A 23,981-nucleotide genomic window follows, 5' to 3' on the forward strand; every position below is an offset into this window, starting at 1 on the left:
CTGCGTCGACAAGTCATCTACTACGCGCTCAGTGACATTGAAGCTGAAGGTGGGCGTTACCATTGAGGAGTTACCGCACCAGCTGCGTGTTGGAGAGGACGTCGCACTCGTCCACGTTCCTGGCAGAGCTCCGCTCTGCCTCCGGTGCCGCGGCACCGGACACATACATCGGGAGTGCCGTGTGCCACGTTGCGGGCTCTGTCGTCGCTTCGGCCACGACGACGCCCAGTGCGTGAGTGCGTGCGAACATATTCTACCGTAGCTGGTCTTGGTCGTAGGGATACTACTGAGGAGCATATTATGGACGAAGTCGACACGGTAGAGGCGACCCGTGACAGTCGGGAAGACGCAGTACCAAAAAGCATAGCCTCAGAAAAAGCAACGCTTCCCACGCAACATGAGGCTGCCAACTCAGCAGAACCATCTGTGCCTGACACCAGAACTGAGGCGAGGGCGGGAAAAGGAGATGATGCTACGGTAGGTGCACCTGAGACGGTTTTGGAACCGACCGACGAAAAGGATCGACATTGACACGGAGAAGCCCGCGGCGTCAACTTTGCCAGCGAAGAGGACGCACGACGAAGCTGATGACAAGGCAACGAGCTGCGACGGGATGGACCATGAGGAACCTCTTCCCAAAGCGCCTCCTGTTCGACGTGCGGCCTACAAGCCCAGGCCGAACGTCCCTCCTGATCGTAGGACTTCGTCGGCGGTCCCTCCGCCTTAGCGCAGGTGCCTCGCAGGGTCTTCGAGTTGGTAACCCGGTCTTCGATCGGGTTCAGTGCTGACACCGCCGTACTTTACAAACTAGAAGGATTTCTGATGAGGTGAGCTGCAAACCGATGTCACTTCGAGAGCGGCGAATCCCAACCGTTTAGATGGCGTCTCAACTAACATCTAGCTTGCGTATTGCCACACTGAACGTGAGAGGTCTTTCTGCGCGAAGGAGGCAAAATCAGCTTAATCGTCTCCTGTTCGAAAACGAAATCGATCTGTTGGCTGTTCAAGAGACAAAAATTGAAAGCGAAGAGTTGACAGATACGATGGCTGAAATTCACCGTACACAGTTCAGTGTTTGCGTGTGCCATGCAAAAGGAAAGTCGGGAGGGTGTCTGATTTTAACTCGAAACTGCAAAGTCGCCATGGAGACCGTATTTTCCTGTGAAAGTGGCCGGATTGTAGCATGCGATTTTTACTTTTATGGTGTAGAGTGGAGAGATGTGTGTGTATATGCACCTAATATAATTCCCGAACGAGATGCCTTTTTTCGCCGTGTTCAACCTTTCCTGCTGAAAAAAAAGCGTGTACTATTGCTTGGAGATTTTAACTGTGTGTGTAGACCTGAAGATAGAACAACGAACAAAACCGTTCGGGACACGAGTGCCCAGCTGCTGTTCGAGATGATTAATGAAGCAGAATTGGAGGACATTGGCATTGTAATGCAAGGGCGAGAACAAGCACAGTACACGCATTTCCAAGGCGTTAGTCATGCAAGGCTGGACAGAATTTATGTTCCTTCTGAGGTTGTGCCCTTGTGTTCCCAGTACCAGACTTTGCACGTCAGCTTCAGTGATCATTCTTTAGTTGTGGGCACATTTGGAGAGAGGAAAAGGACTGTCAAGTTTAGTTGGGAATTATGGAAATTTAATGACACATTGTTGGAGGATGAGGAGTTTAGCAAGAAACTAAAAGACTCAGTCAAAAGCTTGTTAGAAAAAGAGTCAGACTTTATACAAACATGGGAACAATTTAAATGCGACGTGAAAGTGGCCGCTATAGGAAGAGCATGTTTTAAAGCGTAAAGAAAAACAGCAAGAAAAGGAACTTCGTAAAGAGCTTGATTTCATGCTCAGCATGGAAGGCGTCAAGCCGGGGTTGTACAGACAAGAAATAAGAGACCAAAACTAAGCTTGAACTAATAGATGAAACGAAATATCGAGGTGCTGTGATAAGGGCGCGCAGCGAAAGATTTTGGCTTGGGGAGATACCCACAAAAAGGGCGCTCAGCGAAGAAAAACAGTATGCAGTTTCGAAAGAGATAAAGGAAATTTGTTATCGCAATGACGTAACTTCCGAATCTGAGATGATTGAAAGGGCGTTTCTGGAATATTACCAAAACTTGTTCAGCCTTAAAACGCCTGGTGTTGAACACTACAAAACTGCATTCCTGTCGCTAATGCCAAGAGTCGAGGATGACCTGGCGCAGGTACTTGAGGAGCCCATAACGGCAGCAGAAATCGAAGCTGCAATACAGCAGCTGAGCTTAAACAAGTCGCCTGGGCCGGACGGCCTCGGTGCCGCATTTTACAAGGCTTTGAAAACAGAAATCGCAATAGCATTGCAACGTGTAATAAGCGAGTGTTACGAAAGAAAGTTAACTCCGCTGTCTTTTTGAACTTCCCACGTGGTGTTGATCCCAAAATCGGACGACCCGAGTAGGTTGCAGTCAGTTGAGTGTTACCGCCCAATAAACTTAACTAACGTAGACTACAAAATTTATATGAAAGTGCTATCCGGACGACTCCAAACAGTAATTAAAACCCTTGTTGGCCCACGCCAGACCTGTGGCATAAAAGGCAGATTCATTTTTACTAACATACACGTAGCTAGGAGTGTCCTTGAATGCTGTGATGCAACGGAGGGTCGTGTCGCCATCATCCAACTAGACCTGCATAAGGCGTTAGATAAAGTTGTGCATGAAATTTTGTTCGTGCTTTTGGAACATGTGAATGTAGGATATATCATCACTGATGGCGTGAAAATGGTTTATGATGGCTGTACATCAAGGTTCATAATTAATAAGCTCCTGAGTAATAGTATTCCTGTCTTGTCGTCAGTGAGGCAGGGTTGCCCTCTTTCTCCACTGCTTTTTGCACTTTACCTGGAGCCCTTTTGTTTAAAGCTGTTAACTACGCAAAACATTCGAGGTTACACCTTTTGTCACAATGAAGTGAAGGTATTGGCATATGCAGATGATATAGCAGTGTTCTGCAGAAACCAGGAAAGCGTGCAAGAAGTGGTGAGAGAAGCCGTAAATTTTTGTGACGCAAGTGGCTTTGCGATAAGCTGGCAGAAATGTTTCGGTTTTTGGCATGGAAAGTGGCAGGCCACGCCGGAAGTATTCTCTCGAATGAAGTGGGTAGACACGCCAGGAAAGTACCTCGGCGTGCCGCTAACCAACTACAGAGAAAGCAAAGAATATTGGGCCCATGAAACCGAAGGAGTCAAAGCTCAGACAAGCAAATGGGGCGGTCACAACTTTTCCATGTTTGCAGGAGCTACTGTGTGCAACATGTTTCTAATAGCGAGGATTTTTTATGTTCTGCAAGCGTTACCTTTGCCAATGACTTCAGTGCAAAGGCTGCACAGAGTGTTTGCAACGTTTACTTGGTCGTCAACATGGGAACGTACCAGCCGATGCAATCTGTTACATAAGGTGCGGAACGGGGGACTAGGATTATCAAATTTATTTCTGAGACAGATAGTGACTAGATTCTTTTTCTTGCGTCAAGGTAATGATTTTCTGCGAACTGTTATACAAGTGCGATTGTCAGAATCACTGCCTGATTATGTTGTGTCATCCATATCTGCAGGTCGGAGTGGGTTAAGTGCTTTCTTGCATGAAGTTGTTGCAGCAGTCCGTATTCTTCGGTCAAACTTTTCCGATGAGTATCTAGCCATTTTAACAAGGAAAAAGATGTACAAGGACCTGCTCGATGTTTTTCTGCCAGTGCCTGTTTATCGCAGTGCATATCTTTTGGGTCCCGAAACCGATGTGCTAAAAAGAGTAAAAAAAATGCCGGTGAAGCCTTCAGTGCGTTCTTTCTTTTTTCAATTGCATACTGGAACCCTCCCAGTGAAGCCATGGTTGCAGAGCAAAGGCCTTTTTGTACCTTGGTCAGTGGAATGTCTAATTTGCAAAAAAGTGGAAACTATAGAACGTATAGCTTACTTAATTAACAGAGAACAATTTGTAGCAATAGATGAAGAACGCTCATCGACTTCATCAATTTCCTCTGGTGTTCCGCAAGGGTCCGTTCTGGGTCCTATATTGTTTTTATTATATATTAATGATATTGCGAATGACATACACCCTCTCGTCGAAGCGCGCTTGTTTGCTGATGATATTGTGTTATTTTGTCGCGTAAAATGCCTGCGAGACCAGGTTCTCCTGAATGACTCCTTGTAGGTTGTGTATGATTGGTGTGTGAAATGGGACATGAGCATTAATTATGATAAGTCAACTTCTATGATTGTGTCGAACAAAAAGTCTCCATTAGTGTTCCCATACATGATTAATAACAAAGAACTAAAGCGTTCTAGTGAATTAAAATATTTAGGTATCACGATTAGCCATGACTTAAACTGGAGTGATCATGTGCAAAAAATTTGTGGAGCAGCTCAACGAAAACTTGGATTCCTAAGGCGGAAGCTAAAAGATGCACCATCGGATGTCAAACTGCAAGCATATAAATCAATAGTAAGACCAACTCTGGAATACGCAAGCATATATTTTGGGATCCGAATCAGAAATACCTTGTAGAAAAGGTTGAACATGTTCAAAGATTGGCAGCAAGGTTTATATTTTCGTCTTACCGAAGAACGCAGTCCGTATCAGAGCTTCTATTACGAACACAGTTACCAACATTGGCTATTCGCAGAAAAATTGCTAGGCTAAAGTTTTTTTATCAGCTTTATCACAATATGTTCAATCTGGATTCTACCTTGTACTTGCGACCACCCGGAAGACTGTCATCGCGTACTAACCATCCCTTTGTAGTTATGTCATACATGCCGAGAGTTGATGTGTATAAGTTTTCGTTTCTGCCTAAAACAATTATAGAATGGAATAACCTTGACCGACACGTATTCAACAAAACTTGTTCACTTGAAACTTTTGTAAAAGAGCTGGAACTGTGTTGTACTAACTGACTATACCATTCCCACCCTGTAATAGCCCGCAAGGGCTAACAGTATTTGGAAATAAAAAATAAATATCAGCTAAAAATGTCCCCTCTACGGCTGCGCCAGTTGAAATCCTCTCTTAAGATCTCGTAGAGGGAAATTGGGTTAAAGATTATTGTTGTAGGATTCTTGACGTCTTGCAGATTCGAATTGCTCAATCACATTGCAAGAGGACACTTCTGGAGAGGTTAACTTTTTATAACAATTAAAAGCACAAAGGAAGATACAAGCAAGGAGAGAACATATTTACACTTGACTGGCTCGTACTTCTACGTGACAAAACCAGCCCTCGGTCCTGCCGAAGCAGCGCGTTTTAAATCCTATGTCCCCGCCCTCGGTGGGAGAAATAACCAATCAGGTACTGTACAAACATCCACCCAATAACTTATTGGGGAAAGGAAAACACAAGCAATCAATGATTGGGGAAAGAAGGTAGCTCATCGCGACACCGTACACATATCGTATGTACACTTTCCACCATCACGATTTTGCTTTCCTGCTGCGAGCTTCGCGAGCATTCTCACTTTCCCATGATGCAGATTACTTCAACGTCCGATTGACCCAAGTTCGAGGAAAGCCACTTCAACTCATCTGTTAAGCATCGTCGCTCCTCATGCCTGCAGCTAGCGTGACAAAATGTCAAAGCACGCCCCTGCAGACATGGCACAAAAGCCCACGCACTGTGATGCGGCCTAACGACTCCGTCCATGAGGGGAGTTTGACGTCTCCCGTAATCCCCCGTCATTCGGCGCCCCCCTCCTCCCGCTGGGTTGCTGACCCGTTTCTGTGCGGTTGTGCGGAGGGCCCAAGAAAAGAACGTAATGGGCATTCGACTACGCGACCGGACGCGGCAAACAAAATACAGCACCGCGAACTTCACTATATCCTTCTCGATTGTCATGACGCTGTCTTTCTTTGGGATGTCTTGAAACGCACCCTGAAAAAAGAGTTACCCTTGACGCCTTTTGGAATACGTTTCCTACCATGTGCAGAAACAGGTGAAGTGCCTTGCGACCTGCTAATGTTGCTCTGCATGCATAGCCTATGGGGCACGCGAACGGATGTCAGGCATGAACATGTTGTTGTGCATCCTGCACATCAGTATTTCATTGAAAGCATTACGTACACACAGGAAGTTTTCGGACAGCGAACTCCACAACCTGAGTGGTTGCCTGTCCTCGACCAACTAAAATCATTTAACCCATTTTATCATCGTGCACTAGCTAGAAACTGACCAGTGCTTTTATTGTCATGTCATCGTATTTTTGTTTTGTTTCTCCAGCCAAGTTGGTAATAAAGAAAAAAAAGCCGCTATCGCTCAGTGGCAGAGCGCTGGTCTTGTAAACCAGCGGTCGTGAGTTCGATCCTCACTGGCGGCTGATGTCTCTCAAGAGATTTTTTTTTTTATGTTAGATAAGCAAGAATATACCAATTAATGCGACGAGATAGACATCCATCGACACTACGCAGCTTGGGGTACACATTGTATAATATGCAGAAAAGAAGAAACAATTGAGCATGTGTTCCTGCAGTGTTGGGATGCTGTGTTCCTCTGGGATGTGCTCCAGCGTACCATCAAAAAAGAGTTTCCACTTGACGCCTATGGAATTCGTTACTTACCAATAGAAAGTGATGACGGAACCCCTTTTGACTTGATTATGTTAATGTGCCTGCATAGTATTTGGAAATGCAGAATGGCGGTTCGGCACGCTGATCCTGATGTAAGACCTGCACGACTGTATTTTAGAGAAAGCATCAGAAACTTTTTTGAGGAGCAAAAGTTGCAGGAATGTGTCCCAGAATGGCTGTCACGTTTGGAACCGTTATTGTCGATGAAGGACTTTTAAGTACGTCCGCACAAGGTGTGCGGTCGTTTTTAACTTAGTGGGTGATTGCGGTTTGTTTTGTACGTATATGTGAATACCGGAAATAAAGAAAAAAAAAGACACTACGCAGCTGGAGGCGCGAGCGCTTCTCTAATGCCTGCTCCGAAGGGCCGCGTGCAACAAGCGCCGCTATAGCTCAGTGGCAGAGCGCTGGTCTCGTAAACCAGCGGTCGTGAGTTCGATCCTCACTGGCGGCTGATGTCTCTCAAGGGATTTTTTTTTTCTTATGTTAGGTAAGCAAGAATATACCACTTAATGCGACGAGATAGAAATCCATCGACACTACGCAGCGGGAGGAGCGAGCGCTTCCCTAATGCCTGCTCCGAAGGGCCGCGTGTAACAAGCGCCGCTGTAGCATGGTATTTATTTACATGGTTTTGTATAAAAAGCACATATATACATAAGTGTGTGTGTATACACACACACCCAAAAAAAAACAACTATTTACAGAGCACCTTGGTAGGCGCTACGTGGCAGAGACATACTAGTAACATATTATAACTAAAAGGCCGGCAAGGATATACAGCGCAACGGGAGAGGAAACCAATCCGATACAAAGTCCAATTTTTCGTAAATGTCAGTTACCTGTAGCAACGTTCGGCTGAAGTGAATTCTTGGCGAAACAACAGATTCAACGTTGCGGTCTTGCATGCGCGTTTTGCAAAGGCTATGAAGTCCAATCAGACGAATCATATCATAGGGGTTCGAGTCAGGTTGGGAAACAACAAGGTAGCGCACACTGTATAGAATTTAGAAGAAAATCTTTCTGTAGCGTCCTCTGCAACACATCCCAAAACAAAATCGCGTCTTTGCAGTCTATAAAACAATGTTCAACTGTTTCAGGCACATTGCACAAGCGACAGTTTACAGAAGACACAAAAATGTTTTTCCTATCGAGCCACCTCTTGACAGGTAGAGTTTCAGTGTGTAATTTGTAGAAAAATGTTTTTGTGGAAGGAGAAATTAGCATTTTACGCACTCGCTTTAAAACATCATGACCCATGAGCCCGAACTAAACGGAACGGTACAGTGGGCGCGGGAAGAGCATCGATATCAAATCCCTGTACAGATTTTTGCGCGAAACAGAATATAAGTACTCATTTGAAAACCGAATAGCTCAGTGGCAGAGCGCTGGTCTTGTAAACCAGCGGTCGTGAGTTCGATCCTCACTGGCGGCTGATGTCTCTCAAGGGATTTTTTTTTCTTATGTTAGGTAAGCAAGAATATACCAATTAATGCGAGTAGATAGAAATCCATCGACACTACGCAGCGGGAGGCGCGAGCGCTTCCCTAATGCCCGCTCCGAAGGGCCGCATGTAACAAGCGCCGCTATAGCTCAGTGGCAGAGCGCTGGTCTTGTAAACCAGCGGTCGTCAGTTCGATCCTCACTGGCGGCTGATGTCTCTCAAGGGATTTTTTTTCTTATGTTAGGTAAGCAAGAATATACCAATTAATGCGACGAGATAGAAATCCATCGACACTACGCAGCGGGAGGCGCGAGCGTTTCCCTAATGCCCGCTCCGAAGGGCCGCGTGTAACAAGGAACCTTAAAGAAAGATTTACCGCTACCCCCGCATGGCATCACTTTCTTACCGGTAGGAAAACAAGACATCCCTTAGTACACTATTATGCTCCTTGGCCTCCATAGTTTATGGAAAACAAGGACACAATTCAACCATGCATAAGTAGTTGTGAGATCTCCACGCGAGCATTTCATTGAAGGTGCCATACGTCTGAGGGAAGTGTATCAGGCACTGTCTGATCAGCCAACTTGGTTAAATGTGTTGGATGACTTGGTTGAACTGAAAAAAATTTAACAGTGCAAGTGTTGTGCTGACATGTTTTACTTCTTTGTACCCGTTGTGAAAATGCAATAAAGAAAAAAAATAGCTCAGTGGCAGAGCGCTGGTCTTGTAAACCAGCGGTCGTGAGTTCGATCCTCACTGGCGGCTGATGTCTCTCAAGGGATTTTTTATGCGAAGCATATTACTAGAGCTACACTACAGCCCGTCGAGCGCGGCGGTGGAGCTACCATTGACCTTTAGCGTGACCACGTGACACCACGTGACAACATGACGTCACAGCAGAGGAGAGATGGGCTGCCGGCTCACGCGGTCGGCCGCGGCGGTGGAGGCTCCACATCAGAGGCGCTGCAGCTGACCACGTGACGCTACAGCAGCGGTATAAAGCTGAGCTTGCCTCGCTCTCTGGGCACTTACGAGGCGGCCAGGTGTTGGGATGCCGCCTAGAAGCAGAGCTGATTTGAACGAAAAGCGAAAACTTCAGCGTTCCACAGAGACCGATGAAGAGCGGGATGAACGTCAACCAAGGAAAGCCATGTATTACCAAGCCTAGCCATCAATATCCTTCGCATCTGACTAGGCTTAACCTTAGCTAAGCCTCAGCCATTTTTTTCTTATGTTAGGTAAGCAAGAATATACCAATATTCTTGATAGAATATTACCAATATTGGGGAGGCTGCAGCTGCGCTCCTCTCAGTGCGCTATATCGGATGATGTGTACAAGGCGAGGCTGGAACGATCTGCTGCGGCCAAGTGACGGCGCCGCGCCGAAGAAACAGACGAAGAACGGGAAGAGCGGCTAGCTAAACAACGTGCGTATGCAGCAGCCTGGCGATCACGCCGGTCAACATCGCTTGATGCGGGTGCATCTACAAGTGCAGGGCCAAGTTTAATGAGTGGTGTTAACGATAGCGAAACTTTGTAGATAGCCAGTTTGGAGACAAGTTTCATGGACACTCTTAATGCCGAAGGTACTTCAATGGGTGAAGAATCTACGAATAGTATGGGACTACACAATCTCAACAGAAGAAAACGCTGTGCTGAAGAAACGCCGCAATAGAGAGAAGAGCTGAACCAACCAGCTGAACCTAGATGAACCAGCTGAACCTATTGCTGAGTTATTGCTTTCGCAATCTTCCAGGCTTAACCAAGCTAAGCCACAGCCAATTTTTTTCTTCAATTTGGTTAGCATGAATATACCAATTAATGCGACGAGATCGAAATTCATCGACACGACGCAGCGGGAGGCGCGAGCGCTTCCCTAATACCGTTCCGAAGGGCCGCCTGTAACAAGCGCCGCTATAGCTCAGTGGCAGAGCGCTGGTCTCGTAAACCAGCGGTCGTGAGTTCGATCCTCACTGGCGGCTGATCCTCACTGGCGGCTGATGCTTCTGAAGGAATTTTTTGTAGCGTAAAGCTACAGTACGAGGGTCAGGGCCGAGTTTCGCGTGAGTGTGCGCCGCCCGTTATGCGCATGCGCGAGAGCCGCGTGACGTCACGAGAGGCGCAGGTGCGTCGCCTCCTCGCCACAACGGGTGCGCGCTCCTCGCCGCCACCGCCGCCGGCATGCTCTTAAGGCCCATCTCCATGGACACATCCGAGGCGCACCAGCGCAGCTCTTAAGGCCCATCTCCATGGACACATCCGAGGCGCACCAGCGCAGCACCTACGCGTACCAGCGTACGCCGGAGCCGGTCTGCGCATGCGCGACGCGCAGACGCGAGCTGGCGCTGACGCTTGTCAAATATCTGTCCATGGCAGATGTTCGCGCCTCGCGCGCGCCTCGCTCACGCCGGCGCCGGAAGTGGCTCGCTGGTTTGCGGTCGGTGTAACCAATCAGAGAACGCAGTTCTCTCGGCATCCGGTACGGCCCTTCGCGCCGTTTGCTTCGCCGAGCCGAGCTGAGCGCGGTAGCAGCGACAGGCCATCGAGTTGCATATGTTTTCTGACGCTTGTCGCGGTGCGGCGCTGGGCGCGTAAGCGCTGCGCTGGTGCGCCTCGGATGTGTCCATGCAGATGGGCCTTTACGCGCCCAGCGCCGCACCGCGACAAGCGTCGGACAACATATACAACTAGGTGGCCTGTCGCTGCTACCGCGTTCAGCTCGGCTCGGCGAAGCAAACGGCGCGAAGGGCCGTACCGGTTGCGGAGAGAACTGCGTTCTCTGATTGGTTACACCGACCGCAAACCAGCGGCCACTTCAGGCGCCGGCGCGAGCGAGGCGCGATTATCTGACATGGAGAGATATTTGCCAAGCGCCAGCGCCAGCTCGCGTCTGAGCGTCGCGCATGCGCAGGCCGGCTCTGGCGTACGCTGGTACGCGTAGGCGCTGCGCTCGTGCGCCTCGGATGCGCTCATGGAGATGGGCCTTTACGACAGTTGCACCGCGCGCTACTGCGCATGCGCGAGGAGAGTGTGCCGCGTGTATATAATGCGCGTGGCGGAGAAAAGACGGTCGCGCTCGGCATGGAAGCTAAGGAGAGTCCAGCCGCTGCCAAACGGCGCAGAAGTCTGGAAAATTGAAATTCTTCCGATCCCCAGGTTGTCCAAGCATAACCGTCGCTTTACGCTAGTATATCCAGGCAGAGATAAGCCACTGCCAATCTTTTCTCTTTAGTTAGGTAAGCATGAATATACCAATAATACGACGAGATAGAAATCCATAGACACGACGCAGCGGGAGTCAGGAGCGCTTCCCTAATGCCCGCTCCGAAGGGCCGCGTGTAACAAGCGCCGCTATGGCTCAGTGGCAGCGCTTTCTCAAGCTGGTGGCATATGCGGACGCTGGCGCGATCTCGAACGTTGATCTGGGGGATGTAACCGAGGCTGCTGATTGTGTCAGGAAATTCCTCAAAACGACAGGCTGTCGAGTGAACTGGTCCTAGTCCGCGGGTGCTATGGCACGGTGGATTGCAACCGCCGCCTGGTATGTTTGCAAACGTATCGTGGGTTACGACCCCAACCAGGTACCTGGGCATTCCCCTATATTGCTATCGCGACAGCGATTCACATTTGAGAACGCATACAAATGACGGATGTGAAAAGGCAGATAGGTGCAAAGGGGTATCCTTATCGATTTTCGCTAGATCTGCTGTCTGCAACCTGTTCTTCATTAGCAGGCAATGAAATCTGATGTAAGTGTTACATCGTTCTAGGTTGAACATACAGAAGCTACAACGGATGTTAGATTACTTTGTTGCCTGAGAAATGTGACATATGCAGCCGGAGAAATTTATTTAGAAATGTTAAGGACGGTGGAGCAGGCCTGGGGCACTTTCTTTTGTGTGTGTGTGTGTGTGTGTGTGTGTGTGTGTGTGTGTGTGTGTGTGTGTGTGTGTGTGTGTGTGTGTGTGTGTGTGTGTGTGTGTGTGTGTGTGTGTGTGTGTGTGTGTGTGTGTGTGTGTGTGTGTGTGTGTGTGTGTGTGTGTGTGTGTGTGTGTGTGTGTGTGTGTGTGTGTGTGCGTGTGCGTGCGTGCGTGCGTGCGTGCGTGCGTGCGTGCGACTGTGCGACTGTGAATATATTTTTGTTCCTTCTTGATGCAAGCGATCCGTGTTTGGTCACCGTGTCCTATGTAAAGCTCGTTCGCAGGCCGCCAGATTTAATATGGACGGCAAAAGTTTCTCAGGAGGCCTTTTTGTTTTTTGCATCAAGGTTTTCAAATGTACACATATATATTGTGAAACAAAAGGATGGACAAGGATTTGTGCCAAGTTGTTCTGCCGAAGCCCATGCACAAAGCATTGTACAATGAAGGCCCGGGCTGAAAAAGTGTTAAAATAGGTAATGAAAACGCTAGTGCCGTCATTGGCTGGAGCTTCCTTTTTCAAATTCCACTTTTGAACGCTGTCAGTGAAGATATTACAGGTAAGGGGATTACTTCGTCTTTTGCGTATCCCGCTGCCTACTCTGCAAACATCCAGAAGCAAATGATCATGTTTTCCTTCACTGTTGAGAACAGGTATTTTTTTAGATATACTAAAAAGGAAAATCAAGAAATAATTTACACCTCACCCCAATAGAATCCGGCATCTACCCTCCTGCAATCAGCATGGCGTACCGTCTGATTTTATCAAGCCTCCGCAGTACTTGACGCTCTAGAATGGCAGGTTATTACTGGGATCCTGAAATACGAGCTGCAATTATTTATTTTGTGAAACTATGCACTGGTTCGTTGATATTGTGAAAGTTATTGGTGATATTCCTGAGTTGTCGTCAAGGGTGGAGCATTTGATTGCTCTGAATTTATTGCGACGAATCCGAGCCCTAACGGGCAGATTATATCAATGTATAGGAGCGTTGCGTTCGTGCTTTTGTTTTTTGTGCCGTGTTGTGCTTTTGCAAAGTTAGGGAATGAAGAAAAAAATTGTTACGGTTTTAACGTAACTAAACTGAGCAGGACGTGCGAAAGCATTTGAGGCAACACCACCTTAAAGGTAACCGCATGCGAGATTTTATCGTCACCCGCTATCAGCAGCCCCGCGCTGGGAGGGGGGTGCCAGTTCGCCCTGTACAGGGAGCCGCTATCGGCAGCCGTGCGCGGTGAGGGGGAGGGGTTGCCGGTTTTGCGCTTTGACGGAGGAGCTGCGCAAGGCCTCCACCGCAGGCGCTCTGTCAAAGGTTGAGGCTTCACACATACCTCGGGTTCTTAGACTTTGTTAGTGAAGTAGTGCCTTCGCACTAAATAATCAGTAGCACAATGCGGGTCTTGTAAACCAGCTGTCATGAGTTTGATCCTCAATGGCAGCTCAAGTATCTGAAAAAAATTTTTTTTTTCTCTTTTACCTAGGTGAGCATTGATATGCCAATAATTCGATAAAGTAGAAATCCAGAGTCATGAGACAGTGACATGCCCGCGCTCTTCCTTGAAGCCTGCTTTGAAGGGGGATGCTGTAATGTGTGCCATTTCAGACCGTTTTCTCGTGGGCGATGTTTTTATTGGACAAGTGGCGCCTTCTACCTGCTCGTCTCACAATGAAAGCTATGCTGGAGTGGGAGGCCGGCCGCAGCTGCGTTTCGCTGAGCTGGCGCACTGAGTATTCGCGTAATTCGAACTTATTTGCACAGGAGGTTCTTGTGCTGAGGATGACATTTGCTTGGGAAAAGTTCTCGCGGCACTTGAAACTTTTATCTGGCACAGCTGTCGCTGGTGCGGCAACTTTCTGCGTTGCGCGGACGTTCCATTCCGAAAACGTTTCGGACTAATGCGCCCCCATCCCCTCCCCAGAAAAAAAAAAAAAAAAACATTGTGCGTAATTTTTTGCGTGAAGAAAGTACATATATACCAAACACTGAACATAAGTAAATAGGCGTTGAGTAATTTTTTTTTTTTTCTCAGCCAGCACTATGGATCTCTTGCATACGTCGGCTAGAACGCTCCAAGCGTACTCCGAATTGCAATAATGAATTAGCTGTCCACAACTTCCCTATGTATGGGACCGCATCTTCAAGCCCGGGCCCGTGCTACGCGCGGCGAAATAGCACATTTTCCGTCCCGATCCCGTACAGTGCTGTAGTCGATAGTACTTTAGTAGCCTTCTATGTGGCACACCGGATGGAAATAAACAATAAGTAAACGCGCAACGGACAAACTTTTGCTACTCTTGCAAATACTGGCGAATAAAAATTAAGCTGGATACTTACTCAGCTGCGTATTGCGCTGTGTAATGCTTCTTCCCCTGACATACATGCAAAACCCACATGTGAATCATGTGCTGGTGGATAGTTGCCATTTTTAGGATTCGAATGAAATATTCACATAGCTTACTCTCACTTCTCCACTGACGATATGTACAGTTAGAATTCCCGATGACTTCATGAATATAGCCCCATTTGTCTCGCAGCAAGTATTTTGTATACATAAGCGCTATAAAATTTTCTTGGTGCCTTTGTGAGGAAAGCGTGCAGTATAGAACGTCTTAGGAAGTAAAACAAACGGATGGTGCTTGATGTAATTTTTTTCTATACTCGAACATTCGAGATTTCCTAACCAGAACAAGTGCACTGCGTTTATGCGTGTCATTAATGCAAGTCCAAAGCACGACTCCAAAGCCACGACACAGCTAGGGGCGCACGCGCGCTCTTCCCTAATGTCTGCTCCTATGGGGGCTGCTGTAGGGAACGCCGCTAGAGCTCAGTAGTATCTTCCGGGGGAAAAAAAAAGAGAATTGGATTTGAGGAAGTTAACGGCAGAGTAAGTGCCTCACTTCTCAGCGGACAGCCAAACAGCACGGAAAGAGAAGGAAGGTGAGAATGAAAGAAGAAAAAGAGAAATAGGTACCGCAGTGGAGGTCTCCGGGATAATTTCGACCACCTGGGGATATTTAACGTGCACTGCTATTGCAGAGCACACAGGTGCCTTTTGTGTTTCGCCTCCATCGAAACGAGTCCGCCGCGGCCGGTTAGCCGAGCTCTCTAACCGCTGAGCCATCGAGGCGGGTTGCGGGGAAGAAAAAATATGCTCATTTTGCCGCTTCTACACTTTCGTCAAATGGCGCCATTTAAGTAGACAAGGCGGGGAGGGGGAGGAGCCACGCTTTCCTGGATAAAGTGCACCCCGAGTGCGCTCGTCTATGAGGAACGATTGCCTCATCTCACCACTATTTTTAGCCTACGTCGAACCACGGTGCAAACATCTGCTACACAATCATAACGTAACGAACTCTAGGCTTCGTACGACGCACGTGAGAGTCCTAGTTTATGCGGAGAGACTTTCTTTCATGTGTTTGGATTAGGATATTGTACCCAAAGCTGTTACGGTTGTAAAAAAACAAGGCAAACGTTAAGTTGTCTTCATAATCAAGTGAGAAAAAACTGGAGCTTTCTTCGCGGGCAGGATGGCCTTGCGCCAGAATATTTCGCTTTAATGGTGGCGGTGGTGGTGTGACACTTTTTATTAACAGCCTTTATGATAGGCGTTCAATAGGTCCTTGGCCAAGGAGACGAGGGCGCGTTGCAGGTTCAGGTCCCGGGAGGCAAGCCAGATGGGCCACGGTGGGGGTGGCGCGAGAGGGTAGGCGGGGGACTGGAAGGTTTCGTGGCACTGTGTAAGGCAGTGTTCTATGTCTACATATGTGTGTGGACAGTTTGGGCACTGAGGTGTGGAAGTGCGCCGGTACAGATAAAGTTTGGCTGGTGTACGTAGGAGATTAAATTGTATTCGGTGAAGAATGCGAGCTTCACGGATCGATAAGGATGAGTGTGGTGGTGGTAAATCAGCTAAGTCCAATTTTTGCTGCGTGTAGTATTCGTCGACAGTGTGTCTGTAAGCCCTGACCACCTGCTCCGTCGGTGGGCTCATCCATGGGATCCCCGGCGCCCGGTGTATAGTTTCGCAGGCAAGCTGGTGAGTCAGCTCATTGCCGGGGATGCCCATGTGACCAGGGATCCATCAAAGGGTCACCGGTCGTGGGCTTAATAGAGTGGTCACCGTTTGCGTGCGATGTAAGTACATCATCGCGGCCAACTGGATGGAGCAAACATACCTTGGGATGCGAAAAGTGGGAGGTTGGCAGGACAGAGCTTTACGTTTTTGCGAGGCAGTTTGTGTAGTGTTCCTCTAAAGCCAAGACTATGGTACGTCGTGATTTCTTGTTAACGGAGCGTGTCAGTGTACCAAAGATTCACAACACCTTGCTTCGTTTAGTCCTCCACGCAGGAAATAATGAACCACACAAATTTGTTCCGGCCGCTCAAAAGCGGTGGCCTTTGCCCCGCTCATTTACCGACACATTACATTGCATCCTAGTTTCTTGATCTTCCTGACCATAGTGATTACTTTTTCGACCTGGTACTGAAGTGAGAGTGCGTGTAACTTTTCCAACAGTTCATAAGATATACAGCTTCCAATATTTCGTATGAGATCTCTATCTGCTGTCCCTACAGAAATATATAATATGAACCTTATTCGCACCATGTTACCTGCCCCTTTGCCCCGCTCTCTAAACTGTAAAGTTCCTGTACGTAAAATTCGAATGAGAGGAAGGTGTATGGCAGCCGAACAAGAGCTGCTATTGTGTTATTGACGATAGACTTCCTCCTCTGCAAGATGCTAGACACTCTGGAACCAGTTTTCATTGTTTTTTTTTTTTTTTTTGGGGGGGGGGGGTCTTAATATTTCGTCCTCACCTTCGAATAATCAAAATAAAAGAGCTACCAACTGATCTGCATGTAATTCGTTTTCGGCCAGTTGGCTATTAAGCAATAACTTACCGCATAATAATTCTCCTGAGCCGGTGAAACTTTTGAAAAGCTGCGATGCAAGTAAAACACGCCGACATTAATACAAGCCATGTGCGGGACAATTTCATCAAGAGTGTCCTGCACATAGTACAGAGTGCGAGTTTTTCCCTATCCATCGAATTCGTGACTGTCCTCTGCAATCTGGATGTCGACAAAATGTTAACCCGACCACATCATTCAAAGAATTGGGAACACAATTCAGGAAGTAGCATGCTTTGCCTGTCTTCTTATGCCACACCTCGGGAGCATACATTACAAATGTGGCTAAATACAGTTCTACTGTTTATAGATTTATGTTCTGAAATTATTTTTTATTATTGCCAACCTGGACGTAAAGGGTTGCCGGAGTAGCAGAGTGCTGGCCTTATGAACCAATGGTTCGGAGTTGAGCATTTTGGATTTTTGAAATCAATCATCATTCCATTTTTTCCCGGTTTCCTTGGGGGTGTAAAGCTTTAAGCGAATATTAACAGAAAAAAAAACAGAGTCGCTAAAAGACATGCGTTAGATAGCCGATGGTGCCCAATCTCGGGTGAGGAACGATAACCGCACGTACGTAAGCGAAAAACAAGTCTTACCAGCGATATCAATGCCACCAGGCGTAGCCATGGCCATCACTGTAGTTTTGTAAAATTCGCGTGTACTCTCATAATACGGTGCTATAAACAAACAGCAGTAATTTTGGTTTCCCCATACGTGGGCTGTACATACACACACACTTCTCGGGTTCCTTGCCCTTCTTTCAATAGATCGCGGCAAAAGGTGAAGGCGCTCTGACCTGAAGTAGGGTATGAAGTGGGACACGTGGTGTTTTCCTCCAACGTCGAAGTATCTCCTCGCCTCCTGTGTAGGCGGCTTCACGCCTTGGTATTTTTCTCTTTGAGAGGATAAAAAAGGAACGGACAATTACATAAGCATGATTAAATAAGCTTGATTCACCGCATGGTTTTTGATCAGTAAAGATGTGCTGACTACCCTTTGAAAGTATACGCATCGCAACAAGGATGTTACTATTTTCTATTTTTTTTAATTTTTGCAAGCATCCATGCAATGACATTCTCTCTAGGGCATGTTACCTTAAGATGGTTGTGCAACCTTGAAATGCGATTAGAATTATCATATTCGTTAGATTCGGGGCTCTTAGTTCTCCCTCGGCTTTGCTTGTCTGTACTGTTTCTTCCATAGCGGTTTATGCACGATCACATTAATTCATGCGCGAACTCTCGACCTCAGCTCGGTGCATAGCAATGAAGGCCTGGTAGGGCATACCGGTAGTCCCATAGCGAAGAGGCCAGGTTCTCGGCAGGGATCCGGCCTAGAAACACCTCGTAGCGCCATCTCTCCACGGAGAGAATCCAGGGCAATGGTACGATTTTGAATAATGCCTCCCGCAGAAGACGTGCCACCACGTTGCGGCCGGAGGGCTCAAGATTCTTGGGTCCTATGCCTAGATGCACTGGAAAGCCTACAAAAATCAGCAGTAGCATTTTCTTCTAGTGACGAATAAAGAATTTCTTGAAACAAAGTATCTGCCAAAGAACAGTTCGTGTAAAAACCGAATAACGCAACACTCCGCATTTATTCGACTGCAAATGCGTTTTTCCCTTTTCACGAAGGTTGGTGATGAAAGATTAAGAGGGCGAAGATACATTCGGAACTCGATCAAAGAAAAAGCCGCTCGGGAGAAAATTTGTGGGGTCCCAGGAACAATGTTATCCGTTTCCAACTCGCCTCCTAACTCACAGCTTTGCTTGTTATCGTATACGCGCGGATTAACGTCCTCTTGCAGTCTCGTCTCTTCTGCTAGACTGAAGGCTAGCCTTCCCGGTGGCCCAGGACCAGATGTATAACAACCACGTGGTCCCGACGGCATAAGCGAACGCGATAAGCGTCGCTGAAACGGAGGATCGCAACTCAGGCAGAGGCGAAAGAAAGTCGCGTAGGCGTGACCACGGAGACGGAAGTGTTCGCCTTTACGGCCTCGAGTACAAATTTCGGGCTTATCGCGTCGATAAGGCGACCGACACAACCGCGTAATGCGCTTACTCGGAGCGCCGGTAGACTTCCTGATTTCAGATCAGAGGGGGCGCCGACTTACGAGGTAGGGTTGCGTGGTTGAAGGTATGAACGCGCACGTCTGCACCCTTTATCGTAATATAGGTGCAACGTTGGACAAGCTGAAGTTGGGATTAACCCATGAGAGCCTATATTGCTTGACTGGATTGCACTTGAGGGCCTTTCGGCATTGGTGTGCGCTTCGAATGTCGTCGTGCCGGCTGTCCTGTCAGGCCAACTTTCCGGCTATGGTCCGCCTAACATGTAACGTATTTAGCGTTGTAAAACACCACTTATAAAATTCATCTTCCGACTGATTCACGCCAGATCCAGTCTCCCCAGTGCTGCATGGTTTTCAGCCAGACAAGCAACCGACGACACTCGATATGCGAATTCTCCTGGCTCCCTACCTGTGTGGCATTGCCGCGAGCTCTCACGTAACGAAAAATTTCCCCCAACGTCGTTCTCCGTGTAACGCATTCCGTGAAGATCTCACCTGTGATTGGCTGTACGGTCGTGGCTTGGATATCCTTGGATTCCTACTCAAGTTAGGTTAAGCTGGGTTGGAAGCAAAAGCAACTGTCGACGGATAAAGCAAGCTAATACGCGTGGCACGCAGCATATGTAGGGCACCCCTGTCTACGATGAGGCCCGCTAACTTGCATCTCCACACGGCTTATAGCAGAGTATTTAAAGTACGGTTACCAAGAACTGTCGATATCTTAGCTAGGGAGATATGGCAGGCTGTGGCGTTTTCTCAGCTACATCGCAAAGCGGACGCCTGCGTGCTGTCCGGCAGAGCATGATGTTTAAAATTTGAAGCGGCACAAGGCAAATGAGCCAGAGGTTTATTATTCGAGTCGAACGCATTCGGTTTCTTTCCATTTAGGAGAGATATGCTTAAAGTATTCATATGCATAATCGTATTTAAAAAGGTTTGAGATCTGTAAAGACTTTTTTTTTTTGTCTCATTCAAATTCACTCCATTCGAACTTCCAGTTTACTTGAACCGATAGTTCGATCCCGTAAACATCAGAAGCATTAATAATGCTCCTTTGCGTTCAAACGCTGCCTAATTCGACAAAATTTCTGGCCCCTTCGAGTTCAAACTCGCGAGAATTGACTTTAATACACAGTCGACGATCGGTTATTATTGCCTTAATTCTTTTATTTACCGCTATTGCTGCATGTAGTACATTCTCTGAGGGTAACGGCCGCCGTTGGCATATGGTGCGTCTTAACCGAATACTGCCACATTCAGCAGCTGACAACTGAATAGGGTGCCCAGATATGGCATTTACTGGATGTTCTCTGCTGTGCTGTAATGAAATTAGGGGGGGGGGGGGGGGGGGGACACTGACCAGCTGATCCTCTCTCTTCATTACTCATGTAAAAGGCAAAAAGTGCTGTTTTCTCTACTTACCTTTCTTATTTTGATCGTTTTTCTTTGGCCGGCAATTATGGTATGGCATGTGTGGATGGACATCCCAAAGCTGCAGCAAGTCTGCTAAGGGGCAAGGCCGCTATGGATGGCTCTGGACTGATTTCGACGATTTGGAAATTTTCATCGTGCACTGTGAACTGAAATCTCCCAACAGACGGGTACCTTTAACTTTTCCCTCATAAAAATAGTGACTGACGTGGCTGGAATTCAATCCTGCAACCTTCTGTTCGACTGCTCAACGTTTTTACCGCTGAACTACCGCAGCGAGTGGTTGGCGGTGGTCGCACGTATTGCTGCCGACACACTTAACTAATCCTTTCGTTGTTGAACCGCAAAGAGCTTTCGAGGAAGGGGGCGGGGGTTATTGCACTAACACAAAGCGCAGCAGCTTCCACAGATTTTCTCTCTTTCAATTAACCACGTCTAGTGAAAACTGCAGGCACTATGAGAGGACAGACAAAGGGAGAAAGGCTTGAAAGGATAAACAAAAAAGTGGAATACATGAAGAAAACTTTATTACTGTTGCTCGGCACCATCATGCTTGGTAGCATAAAACGGATCAAGTCAGTTACCCAAAGCGGGCGCAGTGAGCGGCTTTACCATTGTATTGAAGAAGCGTAGCTTGTTGGGCCAGTTGGGGCATGGCAAGTGGAAAAACCAGCAGAAAGGACGCGTTCACAAGCAGGGGAAGTACACAGGACAACGCTGGAAACACAACTGAAATATTCTTTAATTGGTGAACCGCCAACAGAAGAAGAGAGCGCACATGCGCGAAAGCAACCACAAACACTATCAAAACAACAAGAACAAAATTGATTGAGCGACAGATAATTGCATGATTGATAGCGTTAGTGGTTGCTCTCGCGTATGTGCGCCCTCTTCTGTTGTTGGCGATTAACCAAGTAAAGAATATTTCATTTGTGTTTCCAGTGTTGTCCTGTGCACTTCTCCTGCTTGTGAACGCGTCCTTTCCGCTGGTTTTTCCACTTGCCTGGCTTTAACATTGCTTGAGGGGACGTCGCAAATATAGACTAAGATAAAAGAGACATCACGTTAGGCGAAGACAAAGTTACGTTACAGTTCACCAGAAAAAAAAACGCGGTAACGACAGCGCAAGGCTAACTTACCATCAGACGCCTGTGCGGCCTTGCAGGTCGCCGCGTGGCCGAAGGCTTCCCCGAGCGCTTCGTGCAGGGCCGCCAAGGGCGCCGTCCTGAACAATGACCGCTGATGTCGGTACGCCATGAAGTACTGCACGTGACCCATTTCATGAAACGCGGTCTCTTGGTCCGTCTCAGAGCCAGCCAGGCACGCCTTTATCCTTTGTTGCCGACGAGAAAGAAAAGAATGACACGGTGCGTGCGATCTTTGCAGGACATTAATAGACGCGCGGTCGCACGGCACAGCACGATAAAGCTTCCTTTTGTGGGCTTCATAATATACGTGCAGCGCGTTAGGTTGCTCGCTATACGGTGGCTACGAATACTTTCTCTCCATAGAACCCCCCGTGAAATAGCTGGAAACCGTTCTTTTTCTATTCGGTGACCTTTCAGCAACTTTGCTTTTCATAATTGTTTGTGGAACGAAAGTAGTACCATGTAATTTTCTTATCCAATATAAGAGAACTGATTCCCAGACCTGTCTTACCACTCCGTGTCGGATGTAGAATGCGCTGTAGTACTTCGCTTTTTCAGTTCATTTCTGAGCGATGACATGTCCAACATTCTGGGACAAAAATTTTGAAAATGAAAAATTGTAAGATACTGTTGTGTAAATATTGAAAGTAATGTTTTAAACTTCTTATATGTAGAAAAATCTTTCTTTTAAAGCGTTTCCATCTATCGCATCGAACAGTTAACCTTAGAAAACCAATGGGGGACACTTTTGACGACCGCAAAAACGATGAAAAAAAAAAAATACATGACTGCCATCGGGTTATCTGTGGATAATTATTGTTATAGTGAAATCATACATTAAGGGGAAAAAATGTGTTCATGAGCGGTTTCCCGCCCAAAAATGTTTTTGTCCGAAATTGCTGGGTGTGAGTGCAAAAGAAGGAATTTCCGAACTGTAGCACTATGTTCACGGCCAATGTTCTCGCACGTGAAAAATATCACTGTGTTGAAATACGGTCGTGAGAAAGGCAGAGAAAAAGAAAGGGGGAAAAAATCTATTACCTGAAGTCACTGCCGTCGCCAAAATCGTAAGCCGTAGCGTGGCAGTCCATAGCGGTGTAGTTGTCGGGCCTTTCGAAGACGGAATTCCTCCAGAAAAGCGGCGGCATTGGCGGAAAACCCAGGGCCACGTAATGTGCCTCTGCTTTTCTAACGCTGTCGGTGTCCGTGCCATGCCTTCTCTGCCGGCGCTCAGCGGGACTCCCAAGACTGGGCGGCAAGACCAAGTCTTCCAGGTTTCTCCAGTTCTCGCCGAAAGGATTGCCTGGTTGTGGAGAGCGGGTCGTATTGCTGTCACAGAGGCGCATAGCCTTGGCAACCGTTTCCTTACATTTGTGCTGCGACAGCAATGAGACCAAATATGTTCGACTTGCACTGTAAGTTTTCAATGCGAGATCCGCAGTTTACGCAGATGCACTATCTATAAGCAACTTCCTGTCAGGCGCACATACCTACACACGCACGCCCGCGCGTCCACGCCACCCTTCCCGCACGTACAGATGCACCCCGACAACTCAAATTATTCTTACGCTGTACTCTTTCTTGATTGCAAAGTGCCTCCCCTTCATGACACATCTCCTGGCTAAGTACGCCGCTTCCAAGAAAAAATTTAGAGGACGCTTAAAACTCCTTACGTGCCTGAAAGGCGGAAGCGTTAGTGTGTCATCGTGAACGTTCGACCACGACGCAGGTTGCACACTGAGAAATGAAACTAAGATGCGCCTCCGGACGTTAATTCTAAAAACGCTGAATACAGAAAGGCCCGAGTGAAACACCCGGACACTCGGTTCGAGTACCTGTCGTGAGCTTGTTTCCAACCTTACTAAGAGAGCATGCTAAATGCAACGAGAAATCGTATGACACCACCTGCAACGGTGTACAACGAACGGTTGCTCACAATTTTGGTGCGAATGTAGTCGGGAAAACTGGCGCCATATTGAGGTCCGCCAGTGGGGGCATATATAGATTAACGGACATGTATGCGATGCCGTTTCGTGTAGATGGCTTCGTAAGTTACCCAGTCTGGCAACTGACATCGACGGGGAGCTAGCGTCGTCAGGTAAGTCATGTACTATCAGCAACGAATGAAACGCGAACAAGAAAACGTAGGTGGCAACACAAAAACACCAACGTATTAGCTCCTGTATTGGAAATACAAGCGCGGTTGAATAACACTTCTAAAGAAGAGTCTTCGTGCCTTCAAAATGAATAAAGCAGGATCTAGTATACAGCTTCCCCTGGCTAAGAGCTGCTTATTTTGAAGTGCGTGGTTCAGTAGCCTTGTTCGCGTTTCATTTCTTGCTGATAGTACGTGTAATAAATAGCACTGCATCGATAACTCACCCCCTTTGCATATCCTGTCAATAGTTAGTTTGGTTTATTGGTTTATTGGGGTTTAACGTCCAGAAGCAACTC

At 47.4% G+C, this 23,981-nt stretch overlaps 1 protein-coding gene and 4 non-coding genes across 5 annotated transcripts in view; 4 read left to right on the plus strand and 1 right to left on the minus strand.

The window, feature by feature from the left end:
* Positions 1 to 23,981, minus strand: part of LOC149339532 (angiotensin-converting enzyme-like) — a 92,515-nt gene that overhangs the window by 60,572 nt on the left and 7,962 nt on the right. Inside the window, exons 5-8 of the mRNA XM_089550505.1 lie at positions 22,569 to 22,830; positions 21,519 to 21,712; positions 18,162 to 18,357; positions 17,671 to 17,769 (exon numbers count right to left, since the gene is read on the minus strand). Of these exons, the coding sequence (XP_089406631.1) occupies positions 17,671 to 17,769; positions 18,162 to 18,357; positions 21,519 to 21,712; positions 22,569 to 22,830 (751 nt within the window). The remainder of the gene's footprint in view (positions 1 to 17,670; positions 17,770 to 18,161; positions 18,358 to 21,518; positions 21,713 to 22,568; positions 22,831 to 23,981) is intronic.
* Positions 6,273 to 6,344, plus strand: TRNAT-UGU (transfer RNA threonine (anticodon UGU)). The gene has a single exon. It is a non-coding gene; the product is annotated as a tRNA-Thr (tRNA).
* TRNAT-CGU (transfer RNA threonine (anticodon CGU)) lies at positions 6,977 to 7,048 on the plus strand. Its single transcript has one exon. It is a non-coding gene; the product is annotated as a tRNA-Thr (tRNA).
* On the plus strand, positions 8,177 to 8,248 carry TRNAT-UGU (transfer RNA threonine (anticodon UGU)). The gene has a single exon. It is a non-coding gene; the product is annotated as a tRNA-Thr (tRNA).
* TRNAT-CGU (transfer RNA threonine (anticodon CGU)) lies at positions 9,949 to 10,020 on the plus strand. Its single transcript has one exon. It is a non-coding gene; the product is annotated as a tRNA-Thr (tRNA).

The sequence above is a fragment of the Amblyomma mixtum genome, chromosome 6 (genome assembly GCF_055824585.1).
Source record: "Amblyomma mixtum isolate Tamu chromosome 6, ASM5582458v1, whole genome shotgun sequence".
Lineage (NCBI taxonomy): Eukaryota > Metazoa > Arthropoda > Arachnida > Ixodida > Ixodidae > Amblyomma > Amblyomma mixtum.